The sequence below is a fragment of the Herpailurus yagouaroundi genome, unplaced genomic scaffold (assembly GCF_014898765.1).
Source record: "Herpailurus yagouaroundi ecotype Mexico unplaced genomic scaffold, PumYag 28, whole genome shotgun sequence".
Lineage (NCBI taxonomy): Eukaryota > Metazoa > Chordata > Mammalia > Carnivora > Felidae > Herpailurus > Herpailurus yagouaroundi.
The window spans coordinates 6,422,699-6,439,954 of NW_024412376.1; the positions used below are offsets into that span (position 1 = coordinate 6,422,699).

The 17,256-nt window shown below is 41.6% G+C and overlaps 2 protein-coding genes and 1 long non-coding RNA gene across 5 annotated transcripts in view; 1 reads left to right on the forward strand and 2 right to left on the reverse strand.

Annotated features, from left to right (window-relative positions):
- The window catches only part of BAG4 (BAG cochaperone 4), a 27,721-nt gene extending 24,184 nt beyond the window's left edge, over positions 1 to 3,537 (reverse strand). For 2 of the 3 annotated variants that reach the window (XM_040457847.1, XM_040457758.1), the window contains exon 1: positions 3,226 to 3,537. In XM_040457847.1, the coding sequence (XP_040313781.1) occupies positions 3,226 to 3,495 (270 nt within the window). In that variant the 5' untranslated portion in view covers positions 3,496 to 3,537. The remainder of the gene's footprint in view (positions 1 to 3,225) is intronic. The other variant, XM_040457919.1, reaches the window with a different exon arrangement.
- Positions 3,538 to 3,884: 347 nt separating this feature from the next.
- LSM1 (LSM1 homolog, mRNA degradation associated) lies at positions 3,885 to 14,318 on the forward strand. The gene is made up of 4 exons (XM_040458652.1): positions 3,885 to 4,084; positions 8,318 to 8,386; positions 9,745 to 9,860; positions 13,805 to 14,318. The coding sequence occupies exons 1-4, from the start codon at positions 4,039 to 4,041 to the stop codon at positions 13,973 to 13,975; spliced, it is 402 nt and encodes a 133-aa protein (XP_040314586.1). The 5' UTR covers positions 3,885 to 4,038; the 3' UTR covers positions 13,976 to 14,318.
- On the reverse strand, positions 14,072 to 16,710 carry LOC121019491 (uncharacterized). The gene is made up of 2 exons (XR_005785632.1): positions 16,600 to 16,710; positions 14,072 to 14,748 (listed from the first exon to the last, which is right to left on the reverse strand). It is a non-coding gene; the product is annotated as an uncharacterized LOC121019491 (long non-coding RNA).
- Positions 16,711 to 17,256: the final 546 nt, after the last annotated feature.

Genomic DNA, 17,256 nt, shown 5'->3' on the forward strand with positions numbered 1-17,256 from the left:
CGCGCACACGTGTGCACGCTAATGAGCATGAGAGAGGGGCAGGGAGGGGGAGGGAATTTCAAGCAGGCTCCACACTCAGCATGAAGCCCAATGCAGAGCTCAATCCCACAACCCTGGGATCATGACCTGAGCCAAAATCAAGAGTTGAATGCTTAACCGACTGAGCCACCCAGGCGACCCCTCCTATACCTTTTGTTTTTTGACATACTTGATTATATAAAAATGTAAAACTTATTATATGTCAAAAACCACATTAAGTTAAAAGACAATGAATTTGGAAAATACATTTGCAACATCTGATAACATGCATATCTTTTGCATCAATTTTCTATTGCTGTGTAAGAAATTGCCATCCTATGCTTTTCAAGTTTCCAGAACACTAACATGAAAGATAAATTCTTGAAATGGTTTACAAATACCCATAACACATTCCAGTTTCATCGCCAACCACTCCTACTCCAGCACCATCACCCATCTTACACGCACACCTATACTCCAACCATACATTACAACACCCTACACAATTCTAAAACCTTAACTTCTCTAACCTCGCCCAGAAAACACACTTTTGTTTTCAGAATACTGGAAGTCCAAGGAGAAGTGTATCGGTCCTCTGTTTTCTTTCCCCTGATCTTCGGTCTAGTTTGCCTACCTATAAGCCAAGCATTTCATCACTCTGATCCCATGGAACGAAAGTTCCATAGCCTGCTTATTCCAGATTTAGACAAAAAAATATATAACCCTTCTTCACAATTAACCGCTACTACAACATGTTGTTTCTCGCATAATTTTTTTTAAAGATAGGACTATCATAGCATAAAACCCACCCTTTTAATTTTTTTTTTTTCAACGTTTATTTATTTATTTTTGGGACAGAGAGAGACACAGCATGAACGGGGGAGGGGCAGAGAGAGAGGGAGACACAGAATCGGAAACAGGCTCCAGGCTCCGAGCCATCAGCCCAGAGCCGGATGCGGGGCTCGAACTCACGTACCGCGAGATCGTGACCTGGTTGAAGTCGGACGCTTAACCGACTGCGCCACCCAGGCGCCCCAAAACCCACCCTTTTAAAGTGTACAATTCAGGTGCACCTGGGCAGCTCAATCGGTTAAGCATCTTACTTGGGCTCAGGTCATGATCTCTCCGTTCGTGAGTTCAAGCCCCACACTGAACTCTCCACTCTCAGCACAGAGCTGGCTTCGGATCCTCTGTCTCCTCTCTCTGTCCTTCCTCCGCTCGCATGTGCGCGTGCTCCCTCTCTCCCTCTCTCTTTCAAAAATAAACATTTTTTTAAAAATAAAGTGTACAATTCTTAGTATATTCAGTATACTCAAAGTTGTGCAATCATCATCACTATCTAATTCCAGAATATTTTCATCACTCCAAAAAGAAACCCCATACCCTTTATCATCACCTCAGAGTCCCCAGTCCCCCTAGCCCCTGTCAACCACTAATCTTTCTCTCTACAGATTTGCCTATTCTGGACATTTCATATAAATGAACTCATACAGTATGTGGTCTGACTGTCCTTGTTCATGTAGCATGATGTTTTCAAGGTTCATCCACATCATAGGACGTATCAGTACTTATGTCCTCCCTATGGCTAAATAATTCCATTGTATAAGTGAACCATATTTTATCTATTCATCAGTTGATGGACATTTGGGTTATTTCCACTTTTGGCTGCTCTGAGTAATGTTGCCACGAACATGCTTGTTGGTCATAAAAACATGCAAGTTTTTACATAGACATGTTTTCAGTTCTGTTGGGTACATAATTAAAAGCAAACTTGCTGAATAATATACTAACTCTACACTTAATGCCTGAGGAACTGCCAAACTATTTTCCAAACCACTGAACCATTTTACATCCCCACCAGCAATGTATGAGAATTTCACTACTACATTTTCAATCCATGAAGATGCTATTAATTACTGAACAAAAGCAGAGGTGTGCGCCTCACCATATAATAATTCTCTACTAAGAATACTGAAATTAGCAAAAGAGAGTATATATCTGGCAAGAATACAAGGAGTAAAATGCTGTAAATCCGAGTGTACAGGTTTCCCCTGCTATCTTGAAAGTAGGACATTCCTATGAAATCTTTTGCAAGCCAAAATGGCATAAGGCGAAAAAGTGATTACCATTAATTTTTATGAAAAACGTTTGCGCAATCCCAGACCCTCAAAATAACCTTTCTGAGGCTTTTCTAATACCTTAGGACATATCCTGCTGATGGATGCACAAAATAAATCGAGATAAAACACAGATGCTCACAGACACAGTTCAAAGCTATGGCAGCATGATACTGAGATGCGGAGTGCAGTTCCCAGGGAAGAAGCTTGGCGGTGCCACTCTCACTGCCCAGTTGCGCACTGCCTCTACAACTGCTTGCTGCAAAACAAACGCTGAAGCTATTTTCGCTTTTCACCTTTTTTCGTGAGAGCAAAACTCTTCTTCAGATTTCTTTTCGTTAAGTAAAAATAGGCACTAATGTAGGTCTTTCCTGAAAAACCTGAAGTGGCAATGAGGTGAAACTTCAAAAAGCCGGGGATACCTCTATTGACCAAGTTAAGTGAGTTGACCTCTCAGAGCCAACTATTTAAGCATAAAATAGGGAGACTGTGATGACATTTACGTTGCAGCCGCAGTGAAGATTAAATTAATAATCCAAGTAAAGGTGTTTTCTAACACTGATTATTGGTGATTCAATCCTGGGCAAAGTATTAGGGGCAAAAGGCTAAATGCCGGATCCCTCCTCTTCCTTCACCGCTCCTTCCCGGCGGGAGGGGTTGCTGAGTGACAGCGGGGGCTGCAGCCACCTCCCTTCTTGGGGAGAGCCGGCCATATGAGCCACGCAGGATAAATTGTCAGAGCTCGAAAAGCTTGCCCAGGTCACTCCGGCCCAACATCAATTCAAGGCGAGAGACTCCGCAGCCTGCTACTTAGCTTAGCAAGTCAGCGCAGTATCTTTCTTCCTTTTTTAATGGTAATAGACACATTTACTATGGTCGAAGCAGGAAAGGAAAAGCAAAGAGAACACAAGCATATCCCCCCGCCCCCGCCACGATTCCGGTCTCCGTCTCTCCAATCCTCCCATAAGGAAAACAAATATGAAACCTGATCCATTATGAACTCTGGAGGTTTATCAATCCCGATGGCCCTCATCCCCCACCCAAGACTCCCCTTATCGGAACCCCCTGGGACAGATGGCGCAAAGCTTACCTGGTGGCTTCCTCCAGCTCGACCTGTCTCTGACCAGGCGCCTGCAGAGGCATAGTAGCCATCGCCTCCTCCGCCTTCTCCCGGCCAGGTGGTCTCAGCCGGGCCGCCCCCGCGGACCCGCCAGGAAATGGGAGGCTGGGGAGGTTCAGGGCGGGGAGGATACAAGGGCGGAGGTGGGTGCATGGGCACATCTCCACCCCCTGGCCCGTAGTAGCGGCCATATGACGGGCCGTCACTGGGGCCGTAGCCCGAGCGCCTCAAGGCCGACATGGGGCTCTACTGCCCCTAAGCGCTTCCCGCCCCCCACGACCGTCCCATTGCGCAGGCGCCTGCCCGCGAGAGGAACTGGACAGCAGTGAAAGGGGTCGGCCGACAACAGCCAATCCCAGACCCGGTCCCGCCCCTTCGGCTGTGGAGTCCAGACAATTGAGGAACGGAGGTCCGTGACTTTGGGGTCTGGGAAGTAAGAAGGCAGGCGGCAGCACCGCGTTCCTCAATAGGTAGAATACGTCTTCCCTGCCATCTAGTCAATCTAGATTCCTCTTCCTCTTTTATCAGGGATGGGGAAATGTAGTCTCGGGACCGCACGACAGTCCCGCCTCTTCCTGAGGACGGGCACGTGGTACCGGAAGTGGGTGGGAATAATATGGAGGCGTTTCCGGCAGGCCCCGGCTGCTGAAAGCCGGGGCAGAAGTGCTGCTCCTGGTCGGGGTCCTTGTCCCAGTCCCGCCCAGGCGGCGACTGCGGTCGGAGGAAGGTGTTGGACACGCTGGGCCACCGCCGCTGTACACTGCAGCCTTATCTCAGCTCAAAATGAACTATATGCCCGGCACCGCCAGCCTCATCGAGGACATCGACAGTGAGTAGCTCATCTCCCCTGGATGAAGTCCGGGGTGAGATCCTTCCTCCTGGGCGCGTATCTCTTCGGGAAGGGGCTCGTAGAATGAGTCTGGGGCGGGTTGAGTGTGTTTTTGACACAATTCAGGGTGTTTGGCGTTGACATCCTCCACGTGAGTGAAGAGCCGCAAGACGCTCCGTTTGCCCACCCCCTAGCCGTCTGCCTCTGCCCTGCCTCTCGCAGCCTCCACCAATCCCGGGGTCGGTAAGCCACAAGCTGTAGAATTTAAGTCCTGCTGTGGAAGGACGCGGCTACTGAGGCCCAAACACGAAAATTGCCCTCCCCCCGTCTACTATCTCCCACCTGCGATATATCGAAGTACCAGGTTGTTAATGGTGGATGAATCAGAATAGAGAAAGGATTCATTAAGAAACGAAAAATTTAAGACCAACAGTGGTTGGACGTAATTGACACTAAACATAGGCTTTATGCTGTGTAGTCATTGCAATATTCTTCTACCGTAAGGGTCTTAAGCACTTTCAGGTTATGATAGTAGAGATCGCTGTCAGACAAGGTCTTGACTTTTCTGAAAGGCTGAATCACTTCCAATTTTTTTTCTTTTTCTGTTCGACAATTTTCTTTTATTCCTACTAATAAGACATCTCTTATTGCCAGTAATTGTCCTGAAGATGAGTACAGTCCTGTACAAAAGAGGAGCCAACTTAAGCAAGCAGTCTGATGCCAACTTGTCCTATTAAGTTGGCTTAATAGTTGTCCTATCTTTCCTTTTTTCTAAGCTCTCATCTGTGAATTATTCCTCAAGCAACATTTTATAATTTTAATCGTGTGATCTGTCTCATTAACTTGTAATTGCTGTAGAATGTTTTACACGGTTTTGAACAAGTCACAACAATCACAGTTACTGTGTATGCAAATTTAAAAAGTGAGTCTGTGTGGCCCCTGGCTGGCTCAGTCAGTAGAGCATGCGACTCTTGGTCTCTGGGTTGTGAGTTTGAGCCCCATGTTGGGTGTAGAGATTACTTAAAAATAAAATCTTTAAAAAATAGTAAAATAAGGGGCACCTGGATGGCTCAGTCAGTTGAGTGTCCAACTTCGGCTCAGGTCATGATCTCATGGTTGGTGAGTTCAAGCTTATATGGGGCTCACTGCTGTCAACTTGTCAGTGTAGAGCCTGCTTAGGATCCTCTGTCCCCCTTTCTCCATCCCTCCGTCACTTGTGCTCTCCCAAAACTAAATATTACAAGATAATAATAATAAAATAAAAAGTGAGTCCATGATCATATTGTCTTTTTATCATTGTCTGAAATCATTTTTTAAATCAAAATTAGTGATTTTGCTGTCAAAGTGTAGTGTGAATTGGACCATATTCATATATGAATAAGAACTGCACAAGCTTATCTGTAATATGTAATGAAATCTTCAATTTCTGTCGTCTGTGGATGCCCTTTTGCCTCCATCTCTCGTTTTGTATATCTGAATTATGTGAGGCCCCTAATACATTCTGCTGTTTTACTAAAAATAATGTAGTAAAGCCCTCTAACCCGTTCTTTGTAGATTCCAAGCCCCTTCCTTTACTAAAAAGTTTGAAACAATTCTTATGCACCCTTCACTACCCCCACAACCACACATACAATTTCATCTTCTCTCCTCAGTCTTTCTGCATATTCATTCATTGTCTCATCTGAGTAGGAAGTGTTTCTCCCTTTCAGTCTCTTTTATTCCTCTTTCTTTCCACTGCTTCTTCCATTAATACCCTTTTCCTCTCATATCTTCTCTCTTCCCCTAAATTCTTTCCTTCATTTATATTCTTGTGTGTCCATCTCATATTTTCTCTCAGTTATGTCTCCTCAGCAGACTCCCATTCCTTTTTTCCTATCTTTACCCCCAAACCTTTTGAATCTTCTCCATTTGACTCTACTTCCTGAGCACCTCCGTTACCCCTGCAGTCTGATTTTTCTTGTCATCATACCGCTGAAGCTGCATTCTTTTTTTTAAGTTTATTTATTTTGAAAGAGAGAGTGCCGCAAGAATGTGCGGAGGAAGAGCAGAGAGATAGAGAATTACAAGTAAGCTCTGAACTGTCAGCGTGGAGCTCAAAGCAGAGCTCAATCTCAGGAACAGTGAGATCTTGACCTGAGTGGAAATCAAGAGGGTGGACACTTAACCGACTGAGCCACCCAGGTGCCCCTGAAGCTGTATTCTTGAAAGGCAGCAGTCTGATGCCTTCTTCTGGGTTCTTCCCTCCCCTCTGCACGACTGTGATACTGTTACTACTAGATTCTTAATTGTTTTCTTTTCTTGATTTCGCCAGATTGATACTTGGTGATTTTATTACCTAACTCTCACTATTCCCTAAAATAGGTGGTCCCTTAGGTTCTGTCTTTGGTGTGCTTCTTTCTTTAAATCTCTAAGAGAGTTCCTGGACTTTAATAATTATATCACCTCCCTGTGGACTTATCCAAAATTCTAATTCTGACCTCTTTGACATTCCAGTCTTAACATTTACAACTGCCTGTTGACATCTCTACATAGGTGTCCTGGTTAGCACTTCAGAATCACAAATAGCTAAATAGACTTCCACCTTAAGCTTCTTTTATTCCCAACTTTTGATAAATGAACTGCCCTGACATGAAGACTCAAAAAATTCCTACATTTCCTTAACTCCTCTCTTCAGCACTCACCCCCTCCACCCTCCCACACCTTTACAAACTCAGCTGACCAGTCCCATCATTTCGAACTACATAGTGTTGGGGTGCCTGGATGACTCAATTGGTTGAGCATTCAACTCTTGATTTTAGCTCAGGTCATGATCCCAGGGTTATGGGATCAAGCCCCACATCAGGCTCCTTGCTGAGTGTGGAGCCTGCTTAGGATTCTCTCTCTCTCTTCCTCTGCCTTTCTCTTGCGTGCATGCTGGTGCTGTCTCTCTCTCTCTCTCTCTAAAAAAGAAAAAGGATCACACAGTCTTAGTTCTCTCTGCCTCTCCGTTTCCATTGGCCTTGGCTTAGGTTTCTTTTTCATGTCTCACATTCTGCTCTCCCTTTTCTGCCGTTTCAGTCTTCAGTGTTTTCTTGTGAAGCATAATGTGAACTGAACCTGCTTCTGGTACTTTTTGGACTTTATCTCCTGTGACTTTCCTTTACACATCCAACTTTTAGCCAAACGTATGGATACATACAGACCTTTTTTTTTTTTCCTGCTGCCTAAATTACAGATTTCCCTTTCTCTCCCCTTCCCTGTCACTCTTCCCAGAGGTCAAAAATTATCTACCTTTCAAGGTTGAACTCAGATACTTCCTCCAGCTAAATAGTTTTTCTCAGTTTCATATAATTAAGATTTGCTTTCTTGTAATACTTAATTATAGCCCAAAGAAGACTACAGATTCCTTCAGGGAAGAATCACTGTCTTGTTTCTCTGTTATGCTTCTAGTAAGTACTTTATGGCATTAAAGAAATTAATGAATTTTGCTACCTATTCTAGCAACTGGCTTATTGTCATTTTTCAGTATCAGCTGAAAGTCACCTCTTCAGAGAGGTTTTTCCTAGCCACTTTCTCTCTCTCTTCAACATACTCTCCTGCTGTCTTGTTTGTTATTCCATTGCACTAATCACAGTAGGTCGTTTTTTGGTTTTTTGCCTTCCTCCACCAGGAATATAAGTTGATAAGGTTGATCACTTTGAGTCTTCTCTACTGTGTATCTCAGCCCCGGAACAACACATAGCTTTCAATAAATATTCATGAATTTTTGCTCTAGCTGATTGTCAGCATCCTTATTTCACTTGAGGCATTGTTTGTATTTAAAACCTTCCCTGATTCCAAAGGGTGAAATAGAAGCTCTTCTAAGTTGAGAGGAAAATAATTGTGGAATTAAGATCACAGAGGTCATCTAGACTAAATTTCTCAATTTGTGGATGTAGAAACTGACATGACACTGGGAGGGTTTAACTGCCAACATTAACATCTGGAGCTGGGAGTCATGCTTCCGTGCTCCTCACCCAGTCCTTTGCCCACTCTGCCACACGCTTCTGCTCCTTTTCACCACGACTGTTGTCATCTAAACCCCAGAATACCTTGGTCCTCTTTCTAATTTCCCAATGAACTCTGCCATAAATACATTGGAAGAGGAAGTGGTGGATCTTAAATTGCTATTAACTTTTTTTTATTGTTAATCCTGTAAACTAATCCTGAAGGTAACAGTTCTCATTTTTTAAAGATCTTTTTTCCTCTCCCCAGAAAAGCATTTGGTCCTGCTTCGAGATGGAAGGACACTTATAGGTTTTTTAAGAAGCATTGATCAATTCGGTATGTACTAGTTGTGGAGTCTTATCTTCTGGATAACGAGAGACACCATTGTTACGTATTTTTGTGTTAATTCATGTTGAAATTGACTTACCTGCAGCTTTCTCAAGTGTCTGGCCTAATGGAATACTGTTTTGAGTCATTACATCATTGTTTTCTAAATTATGATTAGGTGATTCAAAAGCTAGTATTTTCAAGTTCGTATTTCTAAAACTGGTTTTCACTAGAACAAACGATTACAATGTTTTGGACTGTTTTTTTATTTTCCCCAGTAGAGGGAGCCAAATGATAGAAATAAACTCAGTCCACTGAAAAAGCTGCTCATTTGTACATTGGCTTGGGTGACACTACTCTTCAAAGCAGTTCCTGCACTGAAGGTAATCCCTCCCTGTCCAATGAAAGTTGGATAGAAGGTATTTCCGGAAGCTTTTTAGGGATCCCAACGTTAAGTTCAAGATTTTACACTTTAGGGATACATCAGACTCAAGAGTCTCGATCTTTGTTTTGCACCTTGCGTTTTTCTAAAGAGATCTATATTTGCTTCTGTTTCAAGGAACTTCTCAGTTCATACCAACATTTGTTGGATTTCTGCTAGTGGATTTGGGCATGGGGAAAAGTAACATAATTGAAACACTTTATAGGAATTGGGGAAGATAACATAGATATTTGCTTTTCTTCAAATAAGACAAATAGTACCAATTTTAAAAGAAAAGTAGTTACTCTTAACAGATTAGAGTTCTGAATCTTAAGTCAAATTTGTCTAATTATTTGGGGGGGCGGGGGGGAGTAGCAAATGCTTTATTCTCAGTTTACCAGGTATGGTTATCTGACAGTGTGAAAAAAAGTTTTTGTATGTCATAACCCATGGATACCTGCACTGGGTTAAATGAATCCTAAGTACTGAAACAAAGTTAAATCTTTGGTAAATCGTCATATACACATACCCACATGACATAGAGAGATTGCTTTTGTCTTAAAAAATTTTGATCTCTGCAGTTGTTTAGGCTTTAGAGTCTTCCAAGTGTCCTACTCCTTTGTATTTTCTTACAGTCATGTTGATATTTTCAATTTAACTGATAAAGGAAGTTAATTTTTGTGACTGATTCCCACCAACATTCATGCATCAGTGCAACATAATCCCAAATGCTCTCTCAGTTTGCAATTGTTTAGAAGTCTCTCCCAAGTGGTATGTCTTAGTGAAATAGGAGAAGACTATTTCAAATTTTAGCTTTTGACCAGAATTAGAAAATTTTTAAATCATGTTTAGCTAAATCTTTTCTACTCAACTGATTATTTGAGTTGTGGACCTTTACCCAATAATTTGAACTAAATATCTTTATTTCTTCCCTATACACTTATAGCTAATTTAGTGCTACATCAGACTGTGGAGCGTATTCATGTGGGCAAAAAATACGGTGATATTCCTCGAGGGATTTTTGTGGTCAGAGGAGAAAATGTGGTCCTACTAGGAGAAATAGTAAGTGAAAACTGTTAAGCTGCTGTGGGTCTTGATAATCATGCTAGTTAGGTTTCTTTTTGTCTTTTTAAGAAGGAAAAAATACATTTTTCACGTTTCTCCCAGCTTCTCATAGGAAACCACCAAATTAGCTTAGGAAAGCTAGAGTGGTAAAAGGAAAATTACAGAGAATAATTAACTTTGTTTCAGTGCCTCTTGGCATTGTAAAGATTTTGATCCCATTAGCAGCAAAGTATCATTGATTTTACTGGATACAAAAATACCATCTGGTACAAATATGTTCATTAATATATTATTTCTGTTATCTTTAATAGCAGAAAATTGAAAAACTTAATACCTAACAAGAGATGAATAGTTCAATAAAGAATGATTTATATACACTGGAATATTTTGCAGTCATTTAAATAATTGGTTACAAGTCGGTTTTCATGACATAAAGCTAATGAGCAGGGTTTGGGGGAAAGACACATTGCATGTACAATATGATGTCCCTGTTTTTTAAGGGGGGAAGGGGAAAGAATGGTTGTAGGAGAAGCCATCTGTTACCAGTCCTGAGAATAGAGTTCAGCTTCACTTGGATTCTTAGCTCACAACTAAAGAGGTAGCTGTGTATCTATGCCAGGAAGACCAGTTGGCAGGTGAAAAGTTAAGTCTTCTAACCTGTTATACTGTAGATCTGTGTGTGTAAATACATAACTGTGCATATACATATATGTAAGCATATATACATACAAAACTATTAGAAAATCATATATAACTATTAGAAATACTCACACTTTGTTTTTCAGCTTTAAAAATTTTTTTTTATTTTTAATTTTTTATGTTTGTTTATTTTTTGAGAGAAAAGGAGAGCACAAGCAGGAGAGGGACAGAGAGGGAGGGAGACACAGAAACTGAAGCAGGCTCTAGGCTCTGAGCTGTCAGCACAGAGCCTGACACGGGGCTTGAACTCACGAACTGTGAGATCATGACCCGAGCCGAAGTTGGATGCTTAATGGACTAAGCCACCCAGGTGCCCCTTATTTTATTTTATAAAGTCTGTTTACTTATTTTGAGAGAGAGAGAGGGAGCGCGTGTGTGTGTGTGTGGGAGAGAGAGAGAGAGAGAGAGAGAGAGAGAGAGAGAGAGAGAATGAATGAGAATCCCAAGCAGTCTCCAACACGGAGCCTGACGTGGGGCTACATGTCACCAACCATGAGATCGTGACCTGAGCCAAAAAATCAAGAGCGGATGCTCAACTGACTGAGCCACCCAAGTGCCCCTTAAGTTTTTAATTCCAGTTAACAGATTGTTATATTAGTTTCAGGTGTACAATATAGTGATTCACAGACATTTTTAAAAGAAGATAAAACTTGACTTCATGTTTTACATAAAATATTTACTTAAAAATGCTTTCTTTAAAACTTTTGACTTTGCTTCTGATTCTTGGGTTTGTCAGGAAAATCAAACTAAAAAACTTTGGCATTTGCTTAATTTTATCCTTTCCTATTTTGTTTTCAATGTAGTTTCTCAATACCTACCCACATCTTAAGTTAGGTTTACATAAGTCTTTGGAGTGGAGTGGTTTGGTCTGTAGCAATTTTCAATAATAAGCCATTTGAGAAAGTAAGAAGATAATTCTGCCAGGATCAGGTTGGTTTAGAGACCTTATGTTGAAACAGCTAGAGATTACTAATCAGTATTATCAATAAATAGCAGTATTGCTAAGTGCTGCTATGAAATGTATGAAATGGTTTTTTCTAATTTTTAAAATGTTTTTGTGGTTGCTATTTTTGGTCCATTAGATCATTTTTTGCACTGTTCAGCAGTAGAAATTGTCATCCGGTCATAATATGTAAAAGTTGAAATACAGCACTCTGGTATCCTGGGGTGTGGGGAGTGGGGCTAGTAAATGTTAAGTTGTTGCCAGTATATTAAGAGAGCTAACCCCTCTCTGGACAGTAGGAGTGTGGGTGATTATTTTTCCTTTGTTTATACTTTTCTCAATCTATTGTTTAAAGAGGAAACATACTACTTTGCTATCAGAGGAAAAGATTTAAGTTAAAATATTCATACATACTCTGCTTTGGTTTTATAGTTGTAAACACCACAGAAATGCTTTGTGTGCCAGTTAACGTTGGCACAAATGTACCCCTGTGTAGATGTATATGTGTGTGGGGAGGAATGACCTTGCATTTGTTCTTGAAGGTTCATTGTTTCCTAGGGGCCCTTTTGCGGAGAAAGTACTCTTATATGTTAATTGTTTGGATGCTGCAAAATTTCTACAGTGGTACCACTAAACACTTAACGGTTCAAGTAAGTTGAACCGTACACAGCTTATGAAATCAATAGTCAGTGTGAAGAAATTAAGTACCAGCCCTAGGGAAGCTCATACCCAGAAACCATTTAGATTCTGTGAACATCTTGTTTAAGAAGTCCCTGGATTCTGCCTCAAGGACAGTAATGCACACAGCCTTAAGTAATAAGACTGCTTGTTGGGAATTGGCATCATCATAACCACATGCGTAGCTTGATGAACAGCATATTGAAAAGTCCAAGAAGCAGTACACCGGGCTAAGACCTTATCTTCCGTGCAGCTGCTACCCATGGATTGTGAGGGCAGGTTACATTTGATTAGATATATTTTGCCCAGTACAGTTAACATTTGACCCAGGGCAGGACTTGTGTAATTTATTTGGCTTTCTTTCTAACCTCTCTGGTGAGAATCTTCCATCTGCTGTCACTGCCTGTGGCTTTCGAGGCCTTGGCAGGCACATGAAGTGTTAGTATCTGGGGTAGGCTGGAGCATCTGGAGCACATCGTCAATGTGTTGATGCCTTCCCAGAATTTTATTACTGAAAATCATAGAGGAAGAGAAGAATACCTGTGTGTATTGGCCTTCCATGTTACAGAAACATAGAATTGTTTAAGGAGAATAAACAATCTGTGGATAATGAGATACTTTTATAGCAAGGTTCTGCATGAAAAGTTAGTTATCAAATGTTTGTAAGGTGTTCAGACATGAAAATATTAAGCATATGATGCCAGAGTAAGTGAAAAAATTACAGTTAATGTTTGCATTGTAGATTTTTTTAAAGTCAGTATATACATAGAAAAATTGGAAGGATGTTCACCAAAATATTGTTCTATACTGGAATTATAGATAATCTTAAAAAAATTTTTTTTCTGCTGGTCTGTTTTCTAAATTTCATACAGTGAGTGTGTATTTTTAAAATAAGGGGAAAAATGAGGCACCTGGGTGGCTCAGTCAGTTAAGTGTCTGACTCTTGACCTCAGTTCAGGTCTTGCTCTCAGGGTCGTGAGTTCAAGCCCTGCATTGGAGGTGGAGCCTACTTAAAAAATAAAATAGGGGAAAAAATAACTTTTTTTTTTTTTAATGCAAAAATATTTTAAATTAAAATAGTGGAGCCAAGCTGATTTTTAGTAACCTAACTGGTCTAATGAGGTTTTCCCTAGAAGACTTGTTGTCTTTGGGTGGGGGTACATCTTTGAATCAGTGTTCTCTACCTTAGCCACAACCCCCAGAAATTAAGCTGACTTTGATCATGTAAAAATACAAAACTTATCTAAAGCCATCTTGGCCTCAGTAACTTTTCTTTTGTGTCCTTTGGGGCTGGGGAAATAGCTATTCATACATATATATGCATATATGTCATCTTTTTAAGAAAAACAGTCCTTGAGTAATGTAGGACTTCAGATAACTTAAAGCTTTCTATACACACTGGTACTGATCCCCAATACTGTGTTCATCTAAGTATGTATTCTGTAGTAGTGTTGCCATTTCTCTGTGAAACTTCTCTGTCCTCAGGAGAAGGATATTTCAGCCGTGTCACAATCATGAAAAATAACCCAAGCCTGGCATAGGAATCCATTTGCCTAAAGATTTATAATATTTTCTATTCTTGGTCGTCAGTGGAAGTTTTTCAACCCTGCTTATTTTGTAGGACTTGGAAAAGGAGAGTGACACACCCCTCCAGCAAGTGTCTATTGAAGAAATCCTAGAAGAACAAAGGGTAGAACAGCAGACCAAGCTGGAAGCCGAGAAGCTGAAAGTTCAAGCTCTTAAGGATCGGGGTCTCTCCATTCCTCGAGCAGATACTCTTGATGAGTATTAAGTCATTTGCTCAGAGGCCATGGCTCTTGGGAAGCAGGGGCTCTCACTGAATGAAAGTGACATCCTGGTCTCCTCACACGTTTGACTAGAGACTGTAGAGTTTGGAAAGTCATTTTTATTTTGAATTCTTTCGCATGTGCAACATGAAGAAATCACGTGGCTTTGTTGTTTTTTTTCCTTTTTAATGACAAAATCATTGTTTAAGAAAAACCAATAACAAGGACTCCTTTCACACGTCACTGTGGAGCCAGCAACTACTTCTTTATGTTGTTCTTGTTCCAAATTAGCGTTCACAGGAGACATTCTTCATTTACTTGTAAATAAAATATGAATCTCCAAACTCATATTATTTCCCAAGTTTGAGTTGCCGCCAGTGAATTGACAAATTAAGTTTCTGTTCCCAAAGGTAAATGCTGTCCACGGACTGCGATTGCTCCGTTCTGTGAGAGTTCCAAGTTGCTAGTTAGTTGTGAAGGAACATTTTCAGGTTCACCCCTCTCCCCTTTTTGTATTTTTGTCTGGTAAGAAAAACGCATTTTCAGGCTTGAGGAAGGAGCTTTCGGTCCAGGTATGCAGTTACTGATGAGAACAGAAGCCTCAGTTTTGAGAAACAGCATCCCAACTGTATTTGCTGTCCTGCTTCACCGACAGCTATTCCAAACTGTGTTCCCTTGAGATCCAGCACTTTACGAAGGTGACTTCTTCTCTAAATCTTCTGTTAATTTCATGAGGTTTTCCTGTTCTTCGGATTGAGTCTTGAGCCTCTTCTATGTCCTCAAAAAGCACAAATGAAGTGGTGTTTCAGTGGCTGGTAATCTAGGTTATTCCCGGCTAACAACCCATGCGGATGCCACTTTGCTGGCATGGTGCTAATTGTACAGGGAGTGTAACAGACCGTGTTTTGAGAGTGCAGTGTAGTGTGATGGGCAGCGTACTGAACTAGGAGTTCAAACACACTGGCTGATACCTCTGTTCTCTCTGCTAATCTCTCCGACTCCATTTTTTTTAAATGTGGAATTACTCCAGATAATTTCCTTTTTGTAGTCTGTTGAGCAAAGAACTTTTCCTTAGATACTGTATCCAATCCCTATGTATTGACAGTATTAAATATACTTAACGTTTTACAGGTTCAGGTATTTTTAAAACTGCCCCAGATATCTGTAAACCATTTGACTGCTGAGCTATTCATCATTGGATTGATTTTAAAGTAGATAATTTGTCTTTTGGTTTTTGTTTTCTTTTTAATATTTATTTTTGAGGAGGGTACAAGTAGGGGAGGGGCAAAAGAAGGGGGACAGAGAATCTGAAGTAGACTCTGTGCTGACAGGCTGACAAGCAGCAAGACTGATGTGGGGCTCGAACTCAAGAATAGCAAGATCGTGACCTGAGCTGAAGTCTGACGCTCAGCCGACTGAGCCACCCAGGTGCCCCCTTAAAGTAGATAATTTGTGAAGAAACTATTGCACGTAATGATTTATCTAGTGTTTTGCCTCTAATCTTACTGTTTAATAACCAGAATTTGTTATTAACACAGAAAGGGGAAAAAAAACCATCACCAACCTTTGAAAAACCTGTGTATCTCTACAAGAATTACAGCATCTTTTTCTGAGCACCACTGCATCAGAACATCGGACACCTTCAAGAAATTTGGATTCACTAGGTTTTCTTGTTTTTTCGGCCTCCTTCAAACAATTCTGAATGCAGTAACGAGTTATCGTTTATGAGAAAAAGGGACTTAATTTCCACAATAGAATTTCCCGGCCTTAGCAAGTTTTGATCATTGCTTTGTGACCTTTTGTCACACAACCAGCAGCTAAGAGTTTGACCCAAAGGATGAAACGACTACCTGCTTCCTTCCTTGGTCTCCAGGCTGCTCGGCCCAATGGCTCGCCCTCAGCTCTGCCCAGCCCAGCCTTTTTGCAGATACTGAAATCTGGTGCTTTTTCTCCTGGACCATTGCTAGCCCTCTCTTCCATTATTAGATTTCGGAATCAACCTCAGTTCACACTTTTCTATTATCTTTAATACTTTCTTCCAATAGGGGTTTCCATGAGACTGCCTTCTAGGGAGACAAGGATAATCTACCAAAGCCCCTTTCCTGTCCATCTTTATTCTGATGACATTGAGTACAGCAGCGTATGTCTTTCCCAGCTGTTCTTTTTCCCTTTCCTTGGCCCTTGACCTTATATTGCGTGCTCTTAGCTAATTTAAACCACAGTATCTGCTCCCCTCCCCTGGCTCTGATAAACTAACAGGTCCTGGATATTTAGTAAAGCCAGATAGTCTCACACTGTTCAATGTGCAGGGCTTTTCAGGGAAGCCCTGTCAGCGTGAACCCAGAGGTATTACATGGGTGAAGATGGCTGAAAGTGGTCTCATTTTGCTCCCAAGAGTATAGGGCTGGCAGGCTCAGGCAGAGTGCAGTACAGACAGCAGACGCACCAGGCAAGCTGTAGCCTCACAGCCACACGTGAGATTCATAGCACTGCCCAGGTCAGGGAACCAATTCCAGGAACTACCTTACAAGAAAATACTAGAGGGGAAGCAATTAACAAACAGTTCCACACCCCCTATCTCCCCCAAAAGAAGTTCTATGTATGTACATATCTGTGGGGCATTTTTCACCTTTCCAAAGGCATGTTACCAGATGAGCTCCATCCAACTTCCTTTCCCATTAGAAGCCAGGGTTCTCAGGTAGAAAGAAGGCATCCTGGTTGCAGATGTTACAGGCCGATGCTCTCGTGTGGAAACAATCCTACAGCTTTAAGCTACAACCGACACTCTGCTCATAATGAAGGAAAGTAGCAAGAGAGTCTAGTCTGAGCTGTCTGTCACCTTGGAGTTATTGTGAGCTGAGCAGAGTGTCATCTGTGATAAAAGGTCACATGCACACATGCTCTACCAATGCCGCTGATTCCTAAGGGTGACCCCCCAACCTGTTAGAACTACAGTTGACTAGGGGCACCTGGGTGGCTCAGTCGGTTAGGCATCTGACTTCGGCTCGGGTCATGATCTCATGGTTTGTGAGTTTGAGCCCCGCGTCGGGCTCTGTGCTGACAGCTCAGAGCCTGGAGCCTCTTCAGATTCTGTGTCTTTCTCTCTCTCTCTGCCCCTCCCCTGCTCACACTCTGTCTCTCTCTCTCTCAAAAATAAACATTTTTAAAAAATTAAAAAAAAAAAACTACAGTTGACCCTTGAACAATGCAGGGGTTAGGGACCCCAGCCTCCCCACACACACACTCAGTCAGAAATCCCCGTGTAACTCTTGACTCTCCACAAATT